General features: G+C 42.5%; 1 protein-coding gene across 2 annotated transcripts in view; it reads left to right on the forward strand.

The window, feature by feature from the left end:
- Positions 1-20387, forward strand: part of NDUFA9 (NADH:ubiquinone oxidoreductase subunit A9) — a 46832-nt gene that overhangs the window by 1734 nt on the left and 24711 nt on the right. For both annotated transcript variants that reach the window (XM_061582606.1, XM_061582605.1), the window contains exons 2-8: positions 559-723; positions 1605-1702; positions 1865-1956; positions 5965-6106; positions 13386-13488; positions 14503-14570; positions 14668-14744. In XM_061582606.1, coding sequence (XP_061438590.1) covers positions 559-723; positions 1605-1702; positions 1865-1956; positions 5965-6106; positions 13386-13488; positions 14503-14570; positions 14668-14744 — 745 coding nt within the window. The remainder of the gene's footprint in view (positions 1-558; positions 724-1604; positions 1703-1864; positions 1957-5964; positions 6107-13385; positions 13489-14502; positions 14571-14667; positions 14745-20387) is intronic.

A 20387-nucleotide genomic window follows, 5' to 3' on the forward strand; every position in this document is an offset into this window, starting at 1 on the left:
CTCACTGTTCATAACACAGTAGTTCAAAGGTTGCTTTCTAATAATCTTTAGTCATTTAGGCGTTAGAATTATTCCTAGTAGGCCTAGCTTTACAGAAATTGTGTTTGTGTAAGGCATGCACTTTGGGATGGATGAGATATGTGCTGGTCAGTTGCCTGATTAAATATCTGAACATTTGATATCACCTAAAGTATTAATTTAATGGGATTATAGCAGAAATAAGCTTCTGCTAATTAAAAAAAAGGTTTTGAAATTATAAACTATTATAAATGATTATTATATGATAGGATGGAAACATCAATAGCTTTATATAATATGGGGCTACAGATTTTTTTAAAAAATAATGAAATTAAATAGACATAATGGTAAAAGACAGAAGTCAGTCAGTAGTCATAGTTAAGATGCATAGCAGGCTTACTATTTTGCAGGATAAGCAACTTCTAGCAGCTGGTAGGAGGATAAAATGGGATTAACTGAATTTGAGGATTCCCTGAATTCCTTGGTTAAATGTGTGATAGCAGTCAATTCACATATATGCTCCATTTTCTTGTGTTTTAGGCTATGATGTTTCTCCACCCGCATTATCTGTTCTTCAGCAAGACCGTCAAGTTCATTACTCTGTGATTCCTCATGGAAGGAGTGGGCGCTCTTCTGTCAGTGGCATTGTGGCCACTGTCTTTGGGGCTACAGGCTTTCTGGGTCGATATGTTGTTAATCGTCTGGGTAATTTTCTCCAAGAATAAATTTTACATGTCTGGATATTTAATAAAAAAAATAAATCTGGTATAGTGTTTCTTGTGAGGTGTAAACTAATCTAATATGAGTTCACAAAGCTTTCTCTTGCTGTTTCTTGGTACTGGAACCCAGATACAGCATCATGTATTGCCTACAAATATTTGAAATTTAAAAATCTTGGCATGTGTCCATTGTAGTTTATTGCATACAGTTCAACAAATACCCCATGAATAACCATGTGTGAATAGCAAACTTTTTTCTCTCTTCCTCTTACCCATTTCAAATAAGATGGAAAATGAAGGAATTAATTTTAGTCAAGAGGGGGTCGAGAGGTAGGGATGGGATAAAGCCTATAATCCTTGAGGAGCCATATGTGGCTCAGCCCTTTTATCACTTTCACCAGGTGAGGATTCTCATCTCTATGTCTGTCTCTTAATTTGTGGGAAGCGGGGTGCTTTAACACGCATTTGCTATAGTGGTTTTATAATCCACAGCTGTAGGTGTGTTCAAGAACTTGAGTATACCTGGCAGAAGAGCAGACTTTTAAAGACTTTTTAAAACAGCCCCAGCCCCTTCTCTTCCTTTACCTCCTCATCACATCACAGATTTGCTTTTGAAACTTCGTTCAAATTCCAGAGTAGGTTGCTAAGTGTCAGAAACTGTGAAGACCAAAATAAAATGCCTGCTGGGCATGTAGCTCTGGATTGTGGCTTCTGTGAATGCCACTTTGAAAATGTCATTTAAAGTTATTGACTACAGCAGATATATATAACAAGGTATTGGTGTTTTATGAGTACTGAAAATAAAACATTCTTTATCAATATTATGCCCTAGTTCTACTTTTTGAAACCATTTAAAAAACATTTTAGGGCGCATTGGTTCCCAAGTCATCATCCCGCATCGCTGTGATCAGTATGACCTCATGTACCTTCGACCTATGGGTGACCTGGGACAGCTCCTGTTCGTGGTATGCTTTTTGTCTTTGATCACTAATGATCCAGTTTGATTTATGATGGGATGTCACCACTTGCTAAGTAGTTAAAGTTTGGTATGGGCCATAAATAACATCTTTCTGAAAGGGTCTTGTACTTGATTTCATTTCTCTTATGGTTTGTGCTGTGGCTGCCAGGAATGGGACTCGCGTGATAAAGATTCTATCCGAAGAGCTATTGAGCACAGCAATGTAGTCATCAATCTGGTTGGCAAAGAATGGGAAACAAGGTAACTTTCTTTTTGTCTCTCTTGGATAGATTGGGGGCTAGCCACAAAGACTGAATAGTTTTCTCATCTAGAGAGGAAAATTTAAAACTGAAGTTCTGAAATTCACTATGGTCTTTTAGTACAGTGTTTTTTTCATAGGAAAGGCCTGTTTGTTATGGCTTGCATGTTTTTTGTGGCTGCCTTTTGGTGAGGGGAAGATGTGGGGAGAGAGGTTTATTCTCCTTTCTGAGGCCTGTAAGGTCTTGGAAAATTGAACGGATTGCACACTTCTGAACTAGAGATAGAAAAAAAGACATGTTTCTTCGAGACTATGCATACTGACAGCAGAATGTACATGATGCCTGGAGAATGTACAGAATGTGGTATGCACACTCCCCAGGGCCTGTTGGAAATTATACATAATACCTGAAAAATGTACAAAATTCAGTTGATACATGCACATTCTCCATGCCTGTTGGAGATATTGATTGGGGAACGTGCACAATTCCCTTAGTGAACATGCACAGTGAGACCTGGTGAGTGTGCTTAATGGCTGGTTGCAATGCACATTAACTACTCAATCCCCCTAACGTACATATTAAGCTGCTTGTCAATTCCCTCTGCTGAGTGCTTTCTGTGTGAGTGTGTGTATGAGCGCTTGTGAGCCTCAGAGGAATGGTTAACCCTCAGTGTGGCCCTCAAACCAAAACAGATTAGCCATCCTTGGATTACAGAGACATGATGGGTGTTTTCAAAGTTGTATTGTTTACTAGGACTCCACCCCTACTCGCTTTGCTTGCCAACCCCACCTACCATTGCCGAAGCTCCCCCTTCTCCCCCATGGGTTGCCAAAGCGCCCCTGCCTTCTCCCCTGCCTCCAAAGTGCTGCTGCTGCCACCGCCTCTTGTTCAACCTCCTGTTGAAGTAATGGCCACCAAGGCCCAGGCCACCACGTAACTTGCTGGCTTGCCCTGCTGCCACTGTCACACCATGTTTTATATACAGTGTGGGGTTGCCAAGCTCAGGGCCTGAGAATGATTCTGTATCTTTAAGAGAAGAGTTTCTTGTAGCACTGTGATGGGAAAAACCACAAGGTGAAATTCTCCCTTCCCCCTGCACAACTTTTAGATACAGAAGACCTCTTGGAGGAGGGGCCTGGCAACCAAGAGGTCTTCTGTATCTCTAAAAGTTGTGCAGGGGGAAGGGAGAATTTCACCTTGTGGTTTTTCCCATTACAGTGCTGCAAGAAAATCTGCACTTGGCTGAATTTTCTCTTCTCTTAAAGATACAGAGTCATTCTCAGGCCCTGAGCCTAGCAACCCTAATACAGTGCCTTGCAAAAATAATCAGACCCCTGACCAATGCTCTCATATTACTGAATTACAAATGGTACGTTGCAATTTCGTTCTGTATAATATCTTATTGCACTGAAACTCAGAATCAATTACTGTAAGGTGACATTGGTTTTATGTTGGGAAACATCTGTAAGAAACATAAAAAAAACAAAACATGTTGCTTGCACAAGTATTCAGCCGCTGTGCTGTGGAAGCTCCCAGTTTACACAGATGAAAGAAATTGCCCTATCGAGGACACATTACCTTCCCATTGGCCTCCACCTGTGAACCATTAAAGTTGCTGTCACATTGTCAAGAGAAAACCCCCACTGTTAAAGGATCATTGGTCAGGCTGTGGAGCTGAAGGAAAATGAAGACCAACAACATTCTGCAGAAGTGAGAGATAACATAATACAAATGCATAGATTAGGAAAAGGGTACAAAATAATATCCCAGTGTTTGGATATCCCAGTGAGCACAGTTGGATCAATAATCAGGAACTGGAAGCTGCATCACACACCCCAGGCACTGCCAAGAAAAGGCCGTCCCTCAAAACGCAGCACTCAAACAAGAAGGAGACTTGTGAGAGAAGCCACAGAGAGTCCAACAATCACTTTGAAGGAGCTACAGAATTCAGTGGTTGGAAGTGGAGTAGTGGTGCACCAGTCAATCGTATCAAGAGCTCTGCATAACACTGGCCTGTATGGGAGGGTGGCAAGAAAGAAGCCATTACTCAAAAAGTACCATCTGAAAGCACATCTGGAGTTTACCAGAAAGCATGGGAGTGTCCCAGCTGCCATGTGGGAAAAGGTTTGTGGTCAGATGAGACCAAGATAGAGCTTTTTGGCCAAAACTCAAAGCGCTATGTATGACACAAACCTAACACTGCCATGCCTCAAGCCACACCATCCCTACAGTGACGTGGTGCTGGCAGCATCATGCTGTGGGGATGCTTCTCATCAGAAGGGACTGGGCATCTTGTTAAAATTGAAGGAAGAATGGATGGAGCAAAATACAGGGAAATACTGCAAGAGAACCTGCTTCGGTCCACTAAAAAACTGAAGCTTGGGAGGAATTCCCTTTTCAGCAGGACAATGATCACAAGCACAACGCCAAAGCAACATTGGAGCAGCTCATGAACAAAAAGGACTAGACAAAGTCCTGATCTCAATTCCATTGAGAATCTGTGGTGTTCTTTGAAAATTGCAGTCCACAAGTGATGTCCAACCAACCTGAATGACCTGGAGCGAATCTGCCAAGAAGAATGGGCTAAAATCCTTCCAACACTGTGTGCAAAAAACTTAAAGCTGTTATGGCAGCGAAAGGTGGCTCTGCCAAACATTTATGTGTAGGGGCTGAATACTTATGCAGGCAACATGTTTCAGCTTTTTATGTTTCTTACAAACATTTCCCAACATACAACCAATGTCACCTTACAGTAATTGATTTTGAGTTCAGTGTTTCAAAATAAAATATCATACAGAACAAAATTACAATGTACCATTTGTAATTCAGTTATATGAGAGCATTGGTCAGAGGGCTGATTACTTTTGCAAGGCATTGTATATAGACATGAAATGGATTTCATGTGGCAAATTTTGTGCATGGCTACTATGCAAGTTGTATGCAGAGGCTATGCGGAGGCTTCAGAAGGTAGAACGCTTAACTCAATATCCAGGTTTACTGATAGTTTGTAATACTGTGTTCTGTTATATTGGAAGGACATTTGGGCTTTTTTCAGGGAACTGGTAGAAATTTAAAGATGGAATTGTATACACGTATCCCATTGAAAACCTCTGGTAAAAATGCGTTGCAGATTTTTCTATAGTTTCATCTGTTTCTGAATTTAAAGTACAATAAGGAGATGTCAAGATAATGAAGGCTTCTTTTTATTAAATGTATGTATATATGTATGCAAGCAGTACAATTTTGCATGCTAAGTAATGTATTTTATATTTGTGAAGTAACTTTAGAGAAGAGAACAAGCATCACATATCCTCCCCCTAGCCCCCCCCCCCTTTTAAGGCTTAGAAAATTCCAGAAATGTTACATCTCTACTGGCTCTCACTGGTATCTCTTCATTAAGATTGAGTTCAGGTGTGAGGTTTGTAGGGCTCTTGATAGATATTTGAATCCTAATTCTCTGTAGGTTACCTTGCTTAATTGAAAATTGGCATTATATTTATTTATTAAATGTATATCCCACCCTTCCTCCCTGTAGGAGCTCATTATATGTAGCATTGCAGTGGACTTCAGGTGTTCAAAGCATCTCGTATGCATTACCTTGATGACTGCAGCATCCCCGGAAGGCATTATCAGTATAACTATTTCCATGTTCAGGGGTTCATAATTTTTGGCTGGACTTGCTCACAAAGCCAAAAGGGCAGTGTCTGGGAATAAGCCCCAGCTCTCCTCCAAACTATGCAGATCAGGAAGCTATGAAGATGAGGGCAATCCCTACAAACCTTGAGAAGAAAGCTGGGGCTTCTCTTGGTCATAAGTGGGCAATGACACACTTGCCTTAATGAGTATAGCAAGTGAAATTGTGGAACTGCTCATGCAGAGAGACTAGCTTACCTAAGGCCACCTTGTGAGTTAGATCAGGGTGGGACTTGTACTATACAGCACTGTCCTGACTGATGTGATGAATTGATAGGGAGCATGTTAATATTCAGGTGTTTGTGTTTCGTTCTAGAAACTTCAAGTATGAAGACATCTTCGTTAGTATTCCCAGGGAGATTGCTCAGCTCTCAAAGGAAGCTGGGGTAGAAAAACTTATTCACATTTCTCATCTGAATGCAGACATGAAAAGTCCTTCAAAATACCTTAGGAATAAAGTAAGTGTTTCCTCAGTTTGTGTTACTATATTTTGTTTTAGATGTTGCTGTTTTGTAATATTTTCAGAATATTATGGACGGAATTACAAGCCTTCTTCACCTTTGAGCATATATGAACACAAAATGCTTTGTACAATCCAAGGAGTTTATTTATTTATTTGATTTATATCCTGCCCTTCTTCCCAGTAGGAGCCCAGGGCAGCAGACAAAAGCACTAAAAACACTCTAAAATCATAAAAACAGTCTTTAAAATATATTAAAACAAAACATCATTAAAAGCATATTAAAGCAAAACATCTTTAAAAACATATTTTTTTAAAAAAAAAAGATTAAAAAACATCTTATTTAAAAAAGCTTTAAAAACAGATTAAAAAGCAATTCCAACACAAATACAGACTGGGATAAGTATCTACTTAAAAGGCTTATTGGAAGAGGAAGGTCTTCAGTAGATGCTGAAAAGATAACAGAGAAGGTGCCTGTCTAATATTTAAGGGGAGAGAATTCCAAAAGGTAGGTGCCACTATATAGCTGGTATAGCACAATGGGGAGGAGAGCCTGGCTGGGAGTCCAGAGTCTGTGAGTTCAAATCCCTTCTTGTGTCTCCTGGGTGTCAAGGGCCAGCTAAAGATCACCCCCACAGTGAGTGGCTCAGAGGTTACGTGCCCTGCCCCCTGTGCAGCCATGGGCAAGCTGCATAGTCCCAAGGAGCCCAGTTGCCCCCCCAGCTGGCAGTTGCGGACAAGGAAGGGGAGGGCTTGTGCAGCTGTGGCAAGCTGAGCAGGCCCTAGCCAGCTGGGGAGGACTAGCCTCAGAGGGAGGCAATGGGAAACCCCCTCTGAATATCGCTTACCATGAAAACCCTGTTGGACTTGAAGGCAGTCCATTTTCCAGGTGCCACTACACTAAAGGCCCACTTCCTATGTTGTGCAGAAGGGATTTCCTGATGAGATGGTATCTGCAGGAGGCCCTCACCTGCAGAGCCTAATGATCAACTGGGTATAAAAGGGGTAAGATGGTCTTTCATGTATCCTGGTCCCAACCTGTATAGGGCTTTGTACACAAAAACCAGAACCTTGAACTTCGCCCAGTAGCTAATAGATAGCCAGTGTGATTCTTTCACCAGTTAGGTGACATGTTGGCGATACTCTGCCCCAATGAGCAGTTGCGCCACCGCATTTTGTGCCAGCTGCAGCTTCCAGACCAACCTCAAGGGCAGCCTCACATAGAGTGCATTACAGTAATCCATCCTGGAGGTTACCAGGGCATAGACAACAGTGGTCAGGCTGTTCCAGTCCAGAAATGGATGCAGCTATCTTATCAGCCATAAAAGGCACGCCTAGGTCACCTGTGCCTCTAGCAACAAAGATGGATCCAGGAGCACCCCCAGACTACAGACCTGGTCTTTCAGAGGGAGTATGACCCCATCCAAAGCTGGCAACTGACCAACTATCCAAACCCGGGAACCACCAACCCACAGAATCTCCATCTTGCTAGGATTCAGACTCAGTTTATTGGCCCTCATCAGTCCACCACTGAGTCCAGGCAGGGGTCCAGGGCTTGCACAGGCTCTCCTGATTCAGATGTTACAGAAAAATAGAGCTGGGTATTGGCGTACTGCTGACACCTTGTCCCAAATCTCCTGGTGACCACTCCCAAGGGCTTCATATAGATGTTAAACAGCATGGGGGACAAGATGGTACCCTGCGGCACCCCACAGCACAACTGCCAGAGGGCCGAAAGACAATCACCCAGTGCTATTCTCTGATAATGACTCGAGATAGGATTGAAACCACTGTGAAACAGTGCATCTAACACCCATCTCACCAAGCTGCCCCAAAAGGATACCATGGTCAAAGGTATCAAAAGCTGCTGAGAGATCAGATAAGACTAACAGGGTCGCACTCCCCCTGTCCTCCTGATAAATGTCATTCAGCAGGGTGACCAAGGCTAATTCTGTCAAGTTAATCTATTTCATCCAAGAGTACTTGCAATTGCTGTGCCACAACCCTTTCAATCATCTTCCCTAAAAAGTGGGTACTGCAACAGGGTGGTAGTTGTCACAAACCAATGAGTCCCGAAACTGTGCGTTGACCATACCCTGGATCCTCTCGGTCAAACCCTCTTGGCAAGCTTTAATAAGCCAAGAAGGGCAAAGGTCGAGAGGACATGTTGCTGGCTGCATCATCACAAGCACCTTGTCCACGTCATCAGGCCTCATCAACTGAAATTGATCCCAGGAAGTTGTAGCAGACATTGTACCGGACACCTCACTGGGAGCTACAATAAATGTGGATGGGGCATCAAGATTGCTACAAAGGCAAGCAACTTTACCCTCAAAGTGCCTTACAAACAATTGACAGTGGGCCTCTAGAGGGTGTAAAACTCCATTTCTTGGAGTTGATGTCAATAGACCCCTGACAATACAGAAAAGTGCCACTGGATGGCTATCTGAGATGCAATTGTGGCAGAGAAGTGGGTCTTCTTCGCTGCACAGCAATGATGTTTTACTCATGCCTGATCAGCCTCGCAGCACGTCTGTCACCACTTGCCCTCTAACCATTGTCCAGCCTGTTTCATTGCACTTAGCTCACTGGTGTACCAAGGTGCAAACTGGGTTCCACAATGCCGGAGAGGGTGCTCAGGGGCAACTGTGTTACAAGCCCGATGTGCCTCGTGGTTCCACAGCATGACAAGTTCTTCAACAGTGTCATGTGCTCTATCTATTGGGAACTCCCCCAGGGCATTCAGGAATCCAGTGGATTCCATTAGTCTCCAGGGGCAGACGATCTTAATGTGTCCACTACCCCTGTAGGGGAGGGGAGGATTGGAGTCATAAGTCTAAACTGAAGTGGTCTGACCATGACAATGGGGTGACATCCACCCAGACCACCCCTTCCTCCATCTGGAGCAAAAACCAAGTTGGGGGAGAGGCTGCCCTATGCTTGGGGCTGCCCTATGCTTGGGGCTGCCCTATGCTTGGGGCTGCCCTATGCTTCGGGCTGCCCTATGCTTCGGGCCGCCCTATGCGTCAGGCCAGTGACAACTTGAGACAGCCCCATGGTTGTCATGGAGGCCATGAAGTCCCGAGCTGGAACACTAGAGGCAGCCTCAGCATGGACATTGAAAGGGAGGGAGAGGGAGTGGTCCCTGACTGCCTAAAAGAGACGGTGGTGAGACCACTTCTGAAGAAATCTTCCCTGGATCCGGAAAATTTTAATAACTACAGGCCGGTAGCAAATGTTCCATTCCTGGGCAAGGTTCTGGAACGAGTGGTTGCGGACCAGCTCCAGACACTCTTGGATGAGACCGATTATCTGGATCCATTTCAATTGGGTTTCAGGCTCGGGTTTGGCACAGAGACAGCCTTGGTCGCCCTGTATGATGACCTTTGCCGGGAGAAAGACAGGGGGAGTGTAACTGTTGATTCTCCTTGACTTATCAGCAGGCTTTGATACCATCAACCATGGTATCCTTCTGGGGAGACTCGCTGATTTGGGAGTTGGAGGTACTGCTTGGCAGTGGTTCTGCTCCTACCTGGCGGGTCGTCTCCAGAGGGTTGTGCATGGGGAGTACTGCTCGGCACCCTGGGCTCTCCAGTATGGAGTTCCGCAGGGGTCAGTTCTATCCCCCATGCTTTTTAACATCTACATGAAGCCACTGGGTGCGGTCATCAGGTGTTTTGGAGTGCGTTGTCACCAGTATGCTGATGGCACGCAACTCTACTTCTCTTTTTCATCTTTTTCAGTTGAGGCTGTCAATGTACTGAACTGGTGCCTGGTCGCGACAATGGACTGGATGAGAGCTAATAAACTGAAGCTCAATCCAGACAAGACTGAAATGCTGTTAGTGGGTGGTTCTTCTGACCAGATGGTGGATGTCCAACCTGTCCTGGATGGGGTTGCACTCCCCCTGAAGGAGCAGGTTCGTAGTTTGGGCATTCTTTTAGATCCATCTCTGTCACTTGAGGCTCAGGTAGCCTCGGTGGCACGGAACGCTTTCTACCAACTTCGGTTGGTGGCCCAGCTATGCCCCTATCTGGACAGAGACAACCTCGCTTCAGTTGTTCATGCTCTGGTAACCTTTAAATTAGATTACTGTAATGCGCTCTACGTGGGGCTGCCTTTGAAGACGGTTCGGAAACTGCAGGTTGTGCAAAATGCAGCGGCCAGATTGTTAACAGGGACCAGGCGGTCTGAACATATAACACAGATTCTGGCCCACTTGCACTGGCTGCCTATATGTTTCCGGGCTCGATTCAAGTTGCTGGTTTTAACCTATAAAGCCTTACACGGCCTGGGACCACAATACCTGTTGGAACGCCTCTCCCGATATGAACCTACCCGTACACTTCGTTCAACATCGAAGGCCCTTCTCTGGGTGCCTACTCAGAGGGAAGCTCGGAGGATGGCAACAAGAAAAAGGGCCTTCTCAGTGGTGGCCCCCGAACTATGGAACGATCTCCCTGTTGAGGTACGCCTGGCGCCAACATTACTATCTTTTCGGCGCCAGGTTAAAACCTTCCTCTTCTCCCAGGCATTTTAACATCTATGTTTTAACTTTTTAACATTTTAATTCAGCATTTTAGTATACTAGTATTTTCGTAGTTTAGCATGTTTAAATAGTTTTCTTTGTGCTTATTGTATATTGAAGTTTTACTGTTGTGAACCGCCCAGAGAGCTTCGGCTATGGGGCGGTATAGAAATTTAATAAATAAATAAATAAATAACCCAGGATTATCCTTATGGGCTCCTCCAATACCACAGCCAAGATGCCAGGTCGGTCAGACACGCTGCCGGAGAGCAAAGTGGATGGTATACCAGGAACAACCCTACTTTACTGTCTCCTTGGCCTGACACCAGGTGCAGGCCCTCACAGCTATCTCCAAGAGAGAGTGGTTTCCTGGTGACAGAGATGGAAGTTCTGTAGACCATAGCAACCCCCCCCCCGTCCCTGCAACCTGTGCTGGTGTTGCACCGAGTATCCAGGTGGGCAAAGGTGGGTCAAAATCAACTCCTCCCAGCTCACCCACCCAGGTCTCGGTAATGTGCACCAAATCGGCACCTTCATCCATGATCAAATCATGGATGAGTGTGGTCTTATTATGTACCAGTCTGGTGTTAATCAACAGCACACACAGACCAGTGGCCACAGAAGATGAGCACTGAGGAACCCGCCCATGAGAGGAGTGGGATTGAGGAACAAGGCATAGATAGTCTTTCCTTCATCTTCTGTGGTATCTCCCTCTACCCATGATCACTCAAATTGGGGTGGCATCACCCATGTTCCTCACTAGAGTTGTACACAAGAGTTGTACAATATCAAAGGAACATTGAATCAAGCTTCTCTTGTCCTAAGTACCACTTCACATATTAGAGCAAAAGACAGGGCTAGACCCCTTTTTCTGTAAGGTTTGAAACACTTCTCAGCATGAGAAAATGTGTGGTCAAAGTGCCTCTGGAGCTGTGGCTGGGTTTGGCTCCCATGAGGATATTTACTTCATTTTTCAAGTGCACTTGAAACACTACACAAAAGCAAGGTCAGTTTAACCTGTTGGTCCAGTTAATGTGGTGGTTGAGAAATTTGTGTGTGTATTGCACCTATTAAATGCTTTTATATTTCTACTGAGCTTTTTCACTGAAGTTGATATTTCTATTGCTATTTCCTGCTATAACTGAAGTGCAAGACAGCATCTCCATGCCATGTCATGAGATCTTGAAAATCGCATATCTGTTGGTGACACATGTACGCTTGCATGCAGAGAACATGCTAGCATCAGCACCATCCTGAGTCCTGGTCAACTATTCCTTACAATGTAAAGCTTACAGTCTTACCAGAGGGAAATCGCTAACTTGTGCTTTTTTTTATTGCATCCATGTTTCTCTCCCCCCCCCACACGTATATTCTGTGCAAAAAATGATACCAATATTTTAAAAATATTTTAAAATGGTACTCAAAGAGGATCAGAATAAATTGTTTAATTAGGTCAATTTAAATTATGTTTGTACATCTAGGGTTGCTGTTTCAGGTTTTCAAGTGTGAGATTCTTTGACAAAGAAAAGAGTAACAGAGTCAAAGGGATGGAAAATCTAAGCTTTGGGGCTAGAAACATTTCAAAAATGAATGCTAAGATCTTGCACTGTGTATCCAATTCCACGAGTAGCAGTTATGTGGATTCAGAGTACTCAGTGAATTTCTTAATCCATAATATCTACTAGAGCAAAATGAGATTTACATAGTTTTTAAACAGTATTAAAACACATGTAAATTTATAGGAAAAGTCTATTATTTGTTTGAATGTTTTTTGTTCTTTCTCATGTGTCATGCATCACTGATCTGTTCAGTTTCTATCAAGGTGAAGCACAATGGCATCTGTAGTATTTTGTGTGTGTTCTATGTGCTCAAAAGACTTCATACAGAATTCCTAGATATCAGAAGGTTTTTTGAAAAAGATTTCAATTAAAATTTATTTTTTTAAAAAACCTGGGTGACTCAGATTGCTTAAACTGGTGTAACATTAAACATTGCAAGAGTTGTGGAAAAACAAATGGATTGGGTTTTTTTTTTAATTCTAGTGACACTCTTGTGCCTTTGTTTTGTGTACATCTTTTGCCATTAATTCTTGTAGGTAACATATTTGTGTTCTGTCCTGTAGGCTGGAACATTTTTAAAAAAGAACTGGGGGCTCCATCCCAGCTTGCTTCGCTTGCCAACCCCACCTACTGTCACCAGCATGGGTTGCCAGTGCTCCTTTCTTCCCCTACTACCACTCCCCCTGCCTCCTCCTTCCCCCCACCCCACATGGGTCATCAGTGCTCCCCCCTCCCCCACCCATCCAGGCCCAGGGCACAGTCACCTCCACCCCTCTTGCTCTTGCTTGCTGCCACCACCAGCCGCCACCTCTCGCTGGATGCTACTTGTCACTCACTGGCAGTGGTGCCAGGTGCCTCGTACTCATTGTCATGCCTCACTTGGCACCAGGTGCCTCACACTGACTGCCCCGCTTTGCCTTACCTTGAACTGTCTTACCCTTGAATGCGTCTGTGTAGACACGCTCTTGTGCAGAAGCATTCATGGATAGCACGATGTTTAGAAAAATACATAATAGGAAGATTAAATTCACTAAAGAACCAAGGTATATGCAGCTTCTTAATAGTGTTATCAAATAGTAGCTCTAAATTTTATTTCAGTTATTTAGTAAATATATTATATATACTATTAGTAAATATACTATCTTGTACATGGATGGGAAATTAATCACCTTCTGATGATTTGATGACAGGCTGTTGGAGAGAAGGTTGTGAGAGAGGAATTTCCAGGTGCTATCATTATGAAGCCTTCTGAAATGTTTGGGAGAGAGGACAGGTTTTTAAACCATTATGCAAGTAAGTACGCTCATTGGAACATGAAATCTGCCTTCTCCTTTTCTCCCCTCTGTTATCCCAGTCTTTGTCATTATATTTAAAGAGAGATGCAGGGCTATGTAGTATGATCATTTACATCATTTACTCTGAGCGTAGAATTTGGAATGCCTTGAGCCAAAGCTGAAATGGAATTTCAGATACGTACAGAATTTGGCAAAGTTTCAGAATTTATCTTCTAGAATTTTGAGCATGACATCTTTTGAAATTGAGAGAGATGTATTTAGGAAATTTTTATTAACGTTTGTCTTTTATACTTTTTAATAAAGTTGTATTTTATATTGTACTATACAAATCTTCATCCTTCATTGTAATTACAAATATTACAATAGTTGTAAATTATTACAAAGAATGGATCATGTAGTTGCAATAATTGAACATGTGTTCATATTGGTAATTTCTTTTTGAGTCACTAAAAAAAGCTACATGATTTTGAGCAGTTTTCCTTTTGGATCACAGTTTCATTGATGGGATTATTATGCTATTTAGCACTTTCAAAGTGATCAGTGTTATCTCAGTAATCATTACAACTCTGTATGGTAGATTATTCTTGTAGTAGAGATGGGGAATAGAGCTGTAAGTGAATGACTTGCCGAAGGCGGTTTGTGAGTTCATGGCAGAGGCAAGATTTGAACTAGGGACTTGCTGTCTCATAGATCAGTCTCTCTTGCCACCCCACTACACTGGCTTTATATTTTAAGACAATAAAGATCAATTTGCCAAATCCAGTAGCTGGGTTCCAAAGAATAAACTTAAGCATACTGAAAAGTTTGACATGTTCAGTTTAAATTGTTTACTTTTCTTGAGGCAGTGCTCCCTCTCCCCTCCTCCCAGAGATTCAAGAGATTCAGGCTGTGTGCATTTAATGTACCTACCATCTTCAGATACGAGGTCTTTGCTCTGCAGTACTAATATGATTATTCTTTATTTGCAACAACCACACATCTATTCTCCAGTAACTTACCTATCTTGATTCAGACATGCGCTGGTTTGTTGGGATGCCTCTGATTGCTTTGGGCAAGAAAACTGTGAAGCAGCCTATCTATGTAGGTATTGTTGTAAAATATTTCAGACTTATTTTACTTTTTTAAAAGAATTCACTTTAATATATATGCTCATTTTCCTCCTTGAATTATCCCATAGGTTGTTGATGTAGCAAAGGCAATAATTAGTGCTATTAAGGACCCCGATTCGAAAGGAAAAACATATACATTGACTGGGTAGGTTATTTTTTACTCATACCACCTTAAATAACTACAGGCATCTTTTTCTTTTGTTGATTTTTTAAAAACAGTGCAAAATACCATCTAATTTCACTACACAGTATATGCTCCCCATAGATTGCAGTTTTGAAAGGCAACTGAAAAACATGGTGCGAGAATGTTTTTTTTCTGTCAACAGGCCTGGATCCCTACTTTAGCTATATACCTTCTGAGTCTGTTTGGTTTTGCAAGTATGCTTGCATTGTGTTAGTCAGTTGTGAGAGGAGCTGCTTTAACAGTAAAAGTCTTTACACTTTTTACCTTTGTCTGAAGCAGATCTGACAACTTTAATGCATAATTGTCAGACTTTTTAGGATTGACTACTGCTGTAGTTTTTTAGATGTCCAGGGAACCTTGGCCTGCTGTGGAAAATTACGATTTCCAAGTAGAAGGTAGTAATGGTGACGAGTCTACAAAGCAATAGTCAGCTGTATAATGGAGGATGGGTTTAGGTGCATGCACGCAAGCCCTGCCCGCAATGTCCCTGTGAATGTTGCCCTTCTCACTTCATCCCTTCCCCTCCCCGGGTTGAGCAGGAATGGTCTACAGTTGGCTTTATTCACATTTGCTTGAACGTGAGTAGAACCCTCCATGTGATTGTGGATATAATATCCAGTTGATCTAATAGAAAATGTATAGGAGGATCCACATTTGGATGTGAATGTAAAATCCTTTCAACTGCAGCTCTGGCTGCCTCTTGTGGAATGGAGATGTACAGCAATTGTCCCAGACATCTTATTAATAATTTACCATATAGTCAATTGTTATGGTTGAAACTTAATAGGACTTTTATTCATAGTTATAATACACATTTTGCCTAATTTTCCAGAGAACTGATAAACATGGTTTTCCTAGACATGTAATCACAGCATCCAGAGCCAGGACAGATTTGATTTCAAGATAATCCTTGTTTCATTCACGTTCCAGATCTATGTCTGATAGGTTGTTCTGGTCCATAGAGTTTAATGAATTTTCTCAGACGATTAAACGGATTATACATAAACATTGGCATTTGATATACCTGGATGCAACAATGTTCCTAATATAGGGTTCAGGAGAACTTCAAACTTAGCTGACAAATTGGTTCATGCTGACTATGTTCCTAGAACTATAGGTTTTCATGAAATTGCAGATTACTTCTCTTGTGGCCGGTGTTCATGTTGGCCCCAACATTTATGAGTAAAGGAATTTACTAAACTGATTGATAGTCATACATATTAAATATTTTACCAGTTGTAATTTGGATCATGTGATTTACATCATTATGTGTTCATGTTTGAAGTTATACATAGGACAGACCTCTAGACCTTTAAAACTCAGGATTACTGAACATAAAATCCATACTAACTCTTTGGAAGCTCCACTCACCATGCATTTTGTTCAACGTCAACACTCACCGAAGAGTTAAGATTCTTTGCAGTGGAACATGTGTAATCTTCCCCTTACAAATGAGTTTTACTGGCAGATATATTATTAAAAAGAGAAGCCTTCTGGATACATATGTTAAAATCCATATCCCCTGGGGCCTCAGTGTAATAAATAAGTACTTGTATAAGTACCTTCAACTGTATTTAGGGTAAAAATACATAAATGTTTGTTCATTACATTTATATTCTTTTATAACTGTAATAGAATGGTATATCATCTGTTTGTTTCCTTATTTGTTATGTGTTCCTTTTGTAGTCACCTATACCAGTTTGGATTACTTTCATTATCTCTTTAATTATTTCCAGCAGCTGACCTTTAAACCATAAATACAGCTGTGGTTCCAGTCGGGTTTTGAGCCGCATTCAGTTTTCTCCCGATAAGAGTTTGTTTATTTATTGTTTAGGAGGCATAATATGGGTAAGATTTTTTTAATAATATATCTAATTGGCCTTCTCAGCAATTTGGATTTCCTAATATTCAGTCAATTGGCTATTGGCTTATACAATTGCTAGGATAATTACCCCACATAAAAAGATGTTCTTGCCAGTGGGTTTTTCTTTTGAAGATTAGCTTTTCATAAGAATATTTGGCATTTTCTCCAGTGGAGATAATTGGTTATTCTTGTGGGAGAATCAAGGATGGCTGCTGATTCCAGAACCAATGAGTTAAGAAGTAGTGGCATCTGAAGAAGCATTGAAACAGTTTTTACAATCTGGAATAGCTGTTATTATGGTATACTTGACTGTTTGGGGCATTTGCAGTATATTTTACTGTCTGTTGTGATTTGTCTGATATTTTGGTCATTTGGTATCTAGTGTATTTCACTGTCATTTTTACCACTTGTAACATTTGTTTGCATTGTATCAAACAATGGAGTTACGTGCTCCATTGCCTCTTGTCTTCTTTGCCCATTCATTCATGTACTGGTAGTGACTTCTCCCTTTTTCCGTGTTTGTTTTGTGGAACTCTCCTTTTTAGCAGTTCATTTTGTATTTTTGAGACTGTCATGCTGTTGCTTAGTTACTGAAGTGGAAGGGTCCATATAATTGGAATATGTGGGTGCAAGTAGGTCCTGGGTTAATGTATCTTGTAACCTTATCTCAAAGAGGAAATACTACATTTTGTTTCCAGATCATGTACATGGATTTGGAATAGTGTATGGACCAGAAGGGGTGGTCAGTATCATCCATCTTGAAAGATTAAACCAGGTAGCCTTTTCTGAACCTAATACAGCTAATGGCTCTGAGGGCCATCCATAAAAAGTAGCTTTCACCAAACCCCACCCTCTAATTATGTTCACAACAAAAAGAGGTTAAAATGTAATACTTAAAATGTGAGCACAGGGTGATAAAACAACTTGTCAAATGCAACATAGTATGTGTGAAATAAATTGGAGAGAGAGAAATGAAAGAGAATTTGATTGTATGACAGCACTTTTTATGATTGCCATTTCCAGATCTACAAAAACATCAGTGAAGTACAAAGTTTTCTCAAATAGTTTAACTAATCATAAAAACTTAATGTCATAATCTTCTTCAAGGACAGATTCAAAGTCATTTTCATCAGCTTGGCTGCCACAGTGTTGCATATGACATATTGCATGCATGTAAAGCCATTCTTCATACAGGTACATGCAAGTTCAGCACATGTCTGCTTACATCTGTAGGACAACAGTTCCAGAACTGACTCCTATCCTCTATCCATGACATATGGACTGGGAATTTTGTGCAAACTGGAAAAGGTTGTTTTTCCGAACAAAGGTTTGGTAAGTAGCACGGCAAATGTGCTGCTAAAGGGAGTCACAACAAGTCAGCAGTTGATGTGATTTTACGACCCCTTGTGGCGCAGAAAATTGTTTAGCACAGTGGGGAGGAGAGCCTGGCTGGGAGTCCAGAGTCTGTGAATTCAAATCCCTGCTCGTGTCTCCTGGGTGTAAAGGGCCAGCTAAAGATCACCCCCACAGTGAGTGGCTCAGGGGTTATGTGACCTGCCACCTGTGCAGCCCTGGGCAAGCTGCATAGTCCCAAGGAGCCCAGTTGCCCCCCAGCTGGCAGGCCCTAGGCAGCTGGGGAGGACTAGCCTCAGGAAGGCAATGGTAAACCCCCTCTGAATACAGCTTACCGTGAAAACCCTATTCATAGGGTAGCAATAAGCCAGGATCTACTTGAAGGCAGTTCATTTCCATTTTTTTTTCATTTACACTTGCTGTGTTCATAGAACCATGCATGCAACATGTAGAAACCTCAAGGCATTGTAAACTTTCAATGGTACATTGTTTTTTCAAGTTGTGAAAATGTCATCCAAAATTCTGGGTAAACCTATACCAGTTTTAGTGCAGCACATTTGCCATGACCAACACAATCACTTACTATGTCAGACAGTGAAGACATGTAGCCCAGAAAGTGAATAACATTGTGCCCTAACTAGTAACTAGGTCTCACATGCTGCTAATACGATTTTCCCCTTGAGTTTCCCCCTGTATTCTCTCATGTTTCCATTCTCTACAGAGAGATTTGTTTTTATATACTCCTGGTAAGAATATTCATCACTGCTTTATCTTGAGGTCTCCTACAATGTCTTTATATGTGGAGAATCATTATCTGTTCTGCATTCTTTATTGAAGTAGTTCAGTCTACATCAAGCATAACGTTGATTCCCCCCCCCGATTACCTTCTAGTCTGTTACATCACTAAATTTGACATGGCCACACTTTGTTCCTTATGCCATCTAGTGATCATACTTAACCTTCTGGCTGTGCTAGTTTCTCAAGCTTAGGAGCTAAGGTAGATTTCATTGTTTTTGAGTGAATTATCACATGCGCTGTTAATGGACGAGGATTTGATCCAAGTGGATGGTCTTGGACATATCTTATTGACAGATTATGTCTCTGTGCAGTCAAACCCATTTGTCCAAATAGAGCTCTGTTGGCTTTCAGCATAAGTTCTTTTCCTTTAGCTATAATTTGTACTGTTCAGTTGAGAATAGAAACTTATTTTAGTTGTAACTTGAAAATCCCATCTTCTCTCACGGATGACAGAGGTGTCCACGTGGGTAGTGCAGCTCCCTCTACAGCTCAGAGACAGGAAATGCTTCTGGAAATGTTTTTTGCTCCTCCCTTGTTGCTGAGGCTCAGTTTTATTTCCTGACTCAGCAAATTCCTACCACCCTGCTTTCGGTTTGCTTGACTTCTCTCTTCCTCTGCCTTCTGCTCCCTGCTAGACATGGATAATAAGGCCAGCTATTCTTCTAAAAGAAAAAAATATTCAAAGAAGACAGGGCAGTACTCAGCTGTGGCTGCAGTCGGTTCCCGCTCGCTCCAGATTCCCACCAATGCTCAGCAAGGGCTGCTTATTGGTGGAGATGACCCTCTAGAAGGGACGTCCTCACGGATGGATTCCATCGCTCCGATTCGTGAGTCGTCCGATTGCGTCTCCTTATTACCGGGGCCTACAGCGAAGCCAATTTCGGCCAGTTGCTGCGTGGCGACCGCCATTTTAACTGACGAGCATGAGGCGGCTGCCATTTTGGATCGGCAGGCGCCCGCCATTTTTGATAGGCCTGCTGGGCCGCTTTCCACAGCAGTGGCAGTTATGGAGGCGGAGGCTCCAGCCGAAACCTCTCTGCTCCCGCCTGTTGTCAGTGCTATCACCCTGTCTAGCACACGGCCTGCGCAATCTCCAGAGCCCCGTCGTCTCCTTCCTATTATACCTAGGGAGCTGGAGCGTCTTTGGAGGATGAGGAATTCAGATGGTATGACTCCCTGGTTCAATCCATGTGTATTAACCCCCCTGTGCAACCTGGTACATATACTGCGCACCAACAGCCACAGATTAGGTTGTCTGACCTGTTATCTCCTGCTGTGCTGCAACAGCTTAAAGAAACCATGATTGGGGATCCAGCTGCGGAATTAGCAAGCGTCAGGGCACCCAAAAGACCTCCCTCCATAAGGGAAGACGTGGAGGCATTCCACCCTCTAAAAGGCCCTCAAGTACACACCTACACCATGATGGAGAGACTTCCCCATCTATGCATTCTATTGCCAGAGGCCACGCCACGCAGCAGGGACTTCCCCTGGAGGGCACCCAGTCCGATGACGACAGAGATCCAGACCTTGAAGAGGGGGAATGGAGCAAAGGCTCAGACATAGATGACTCTGAGTCTGCTAGGCTATTT

The sequence above is a fragment of the Rhineura floridana genome, chromosome 8 (assembly GCF_030035675.1).
Source record: "Rhineura floridana isolate rRhiFlo1 chromosome 8, rRhiFlo1.hap2, whole genome shotgun sequence".
NCBI lineage: Eukaryota > Metazoa > Chordata > Lepidosauria > Squamata > Rhineuridae > Rhineura > Rhineura floridana.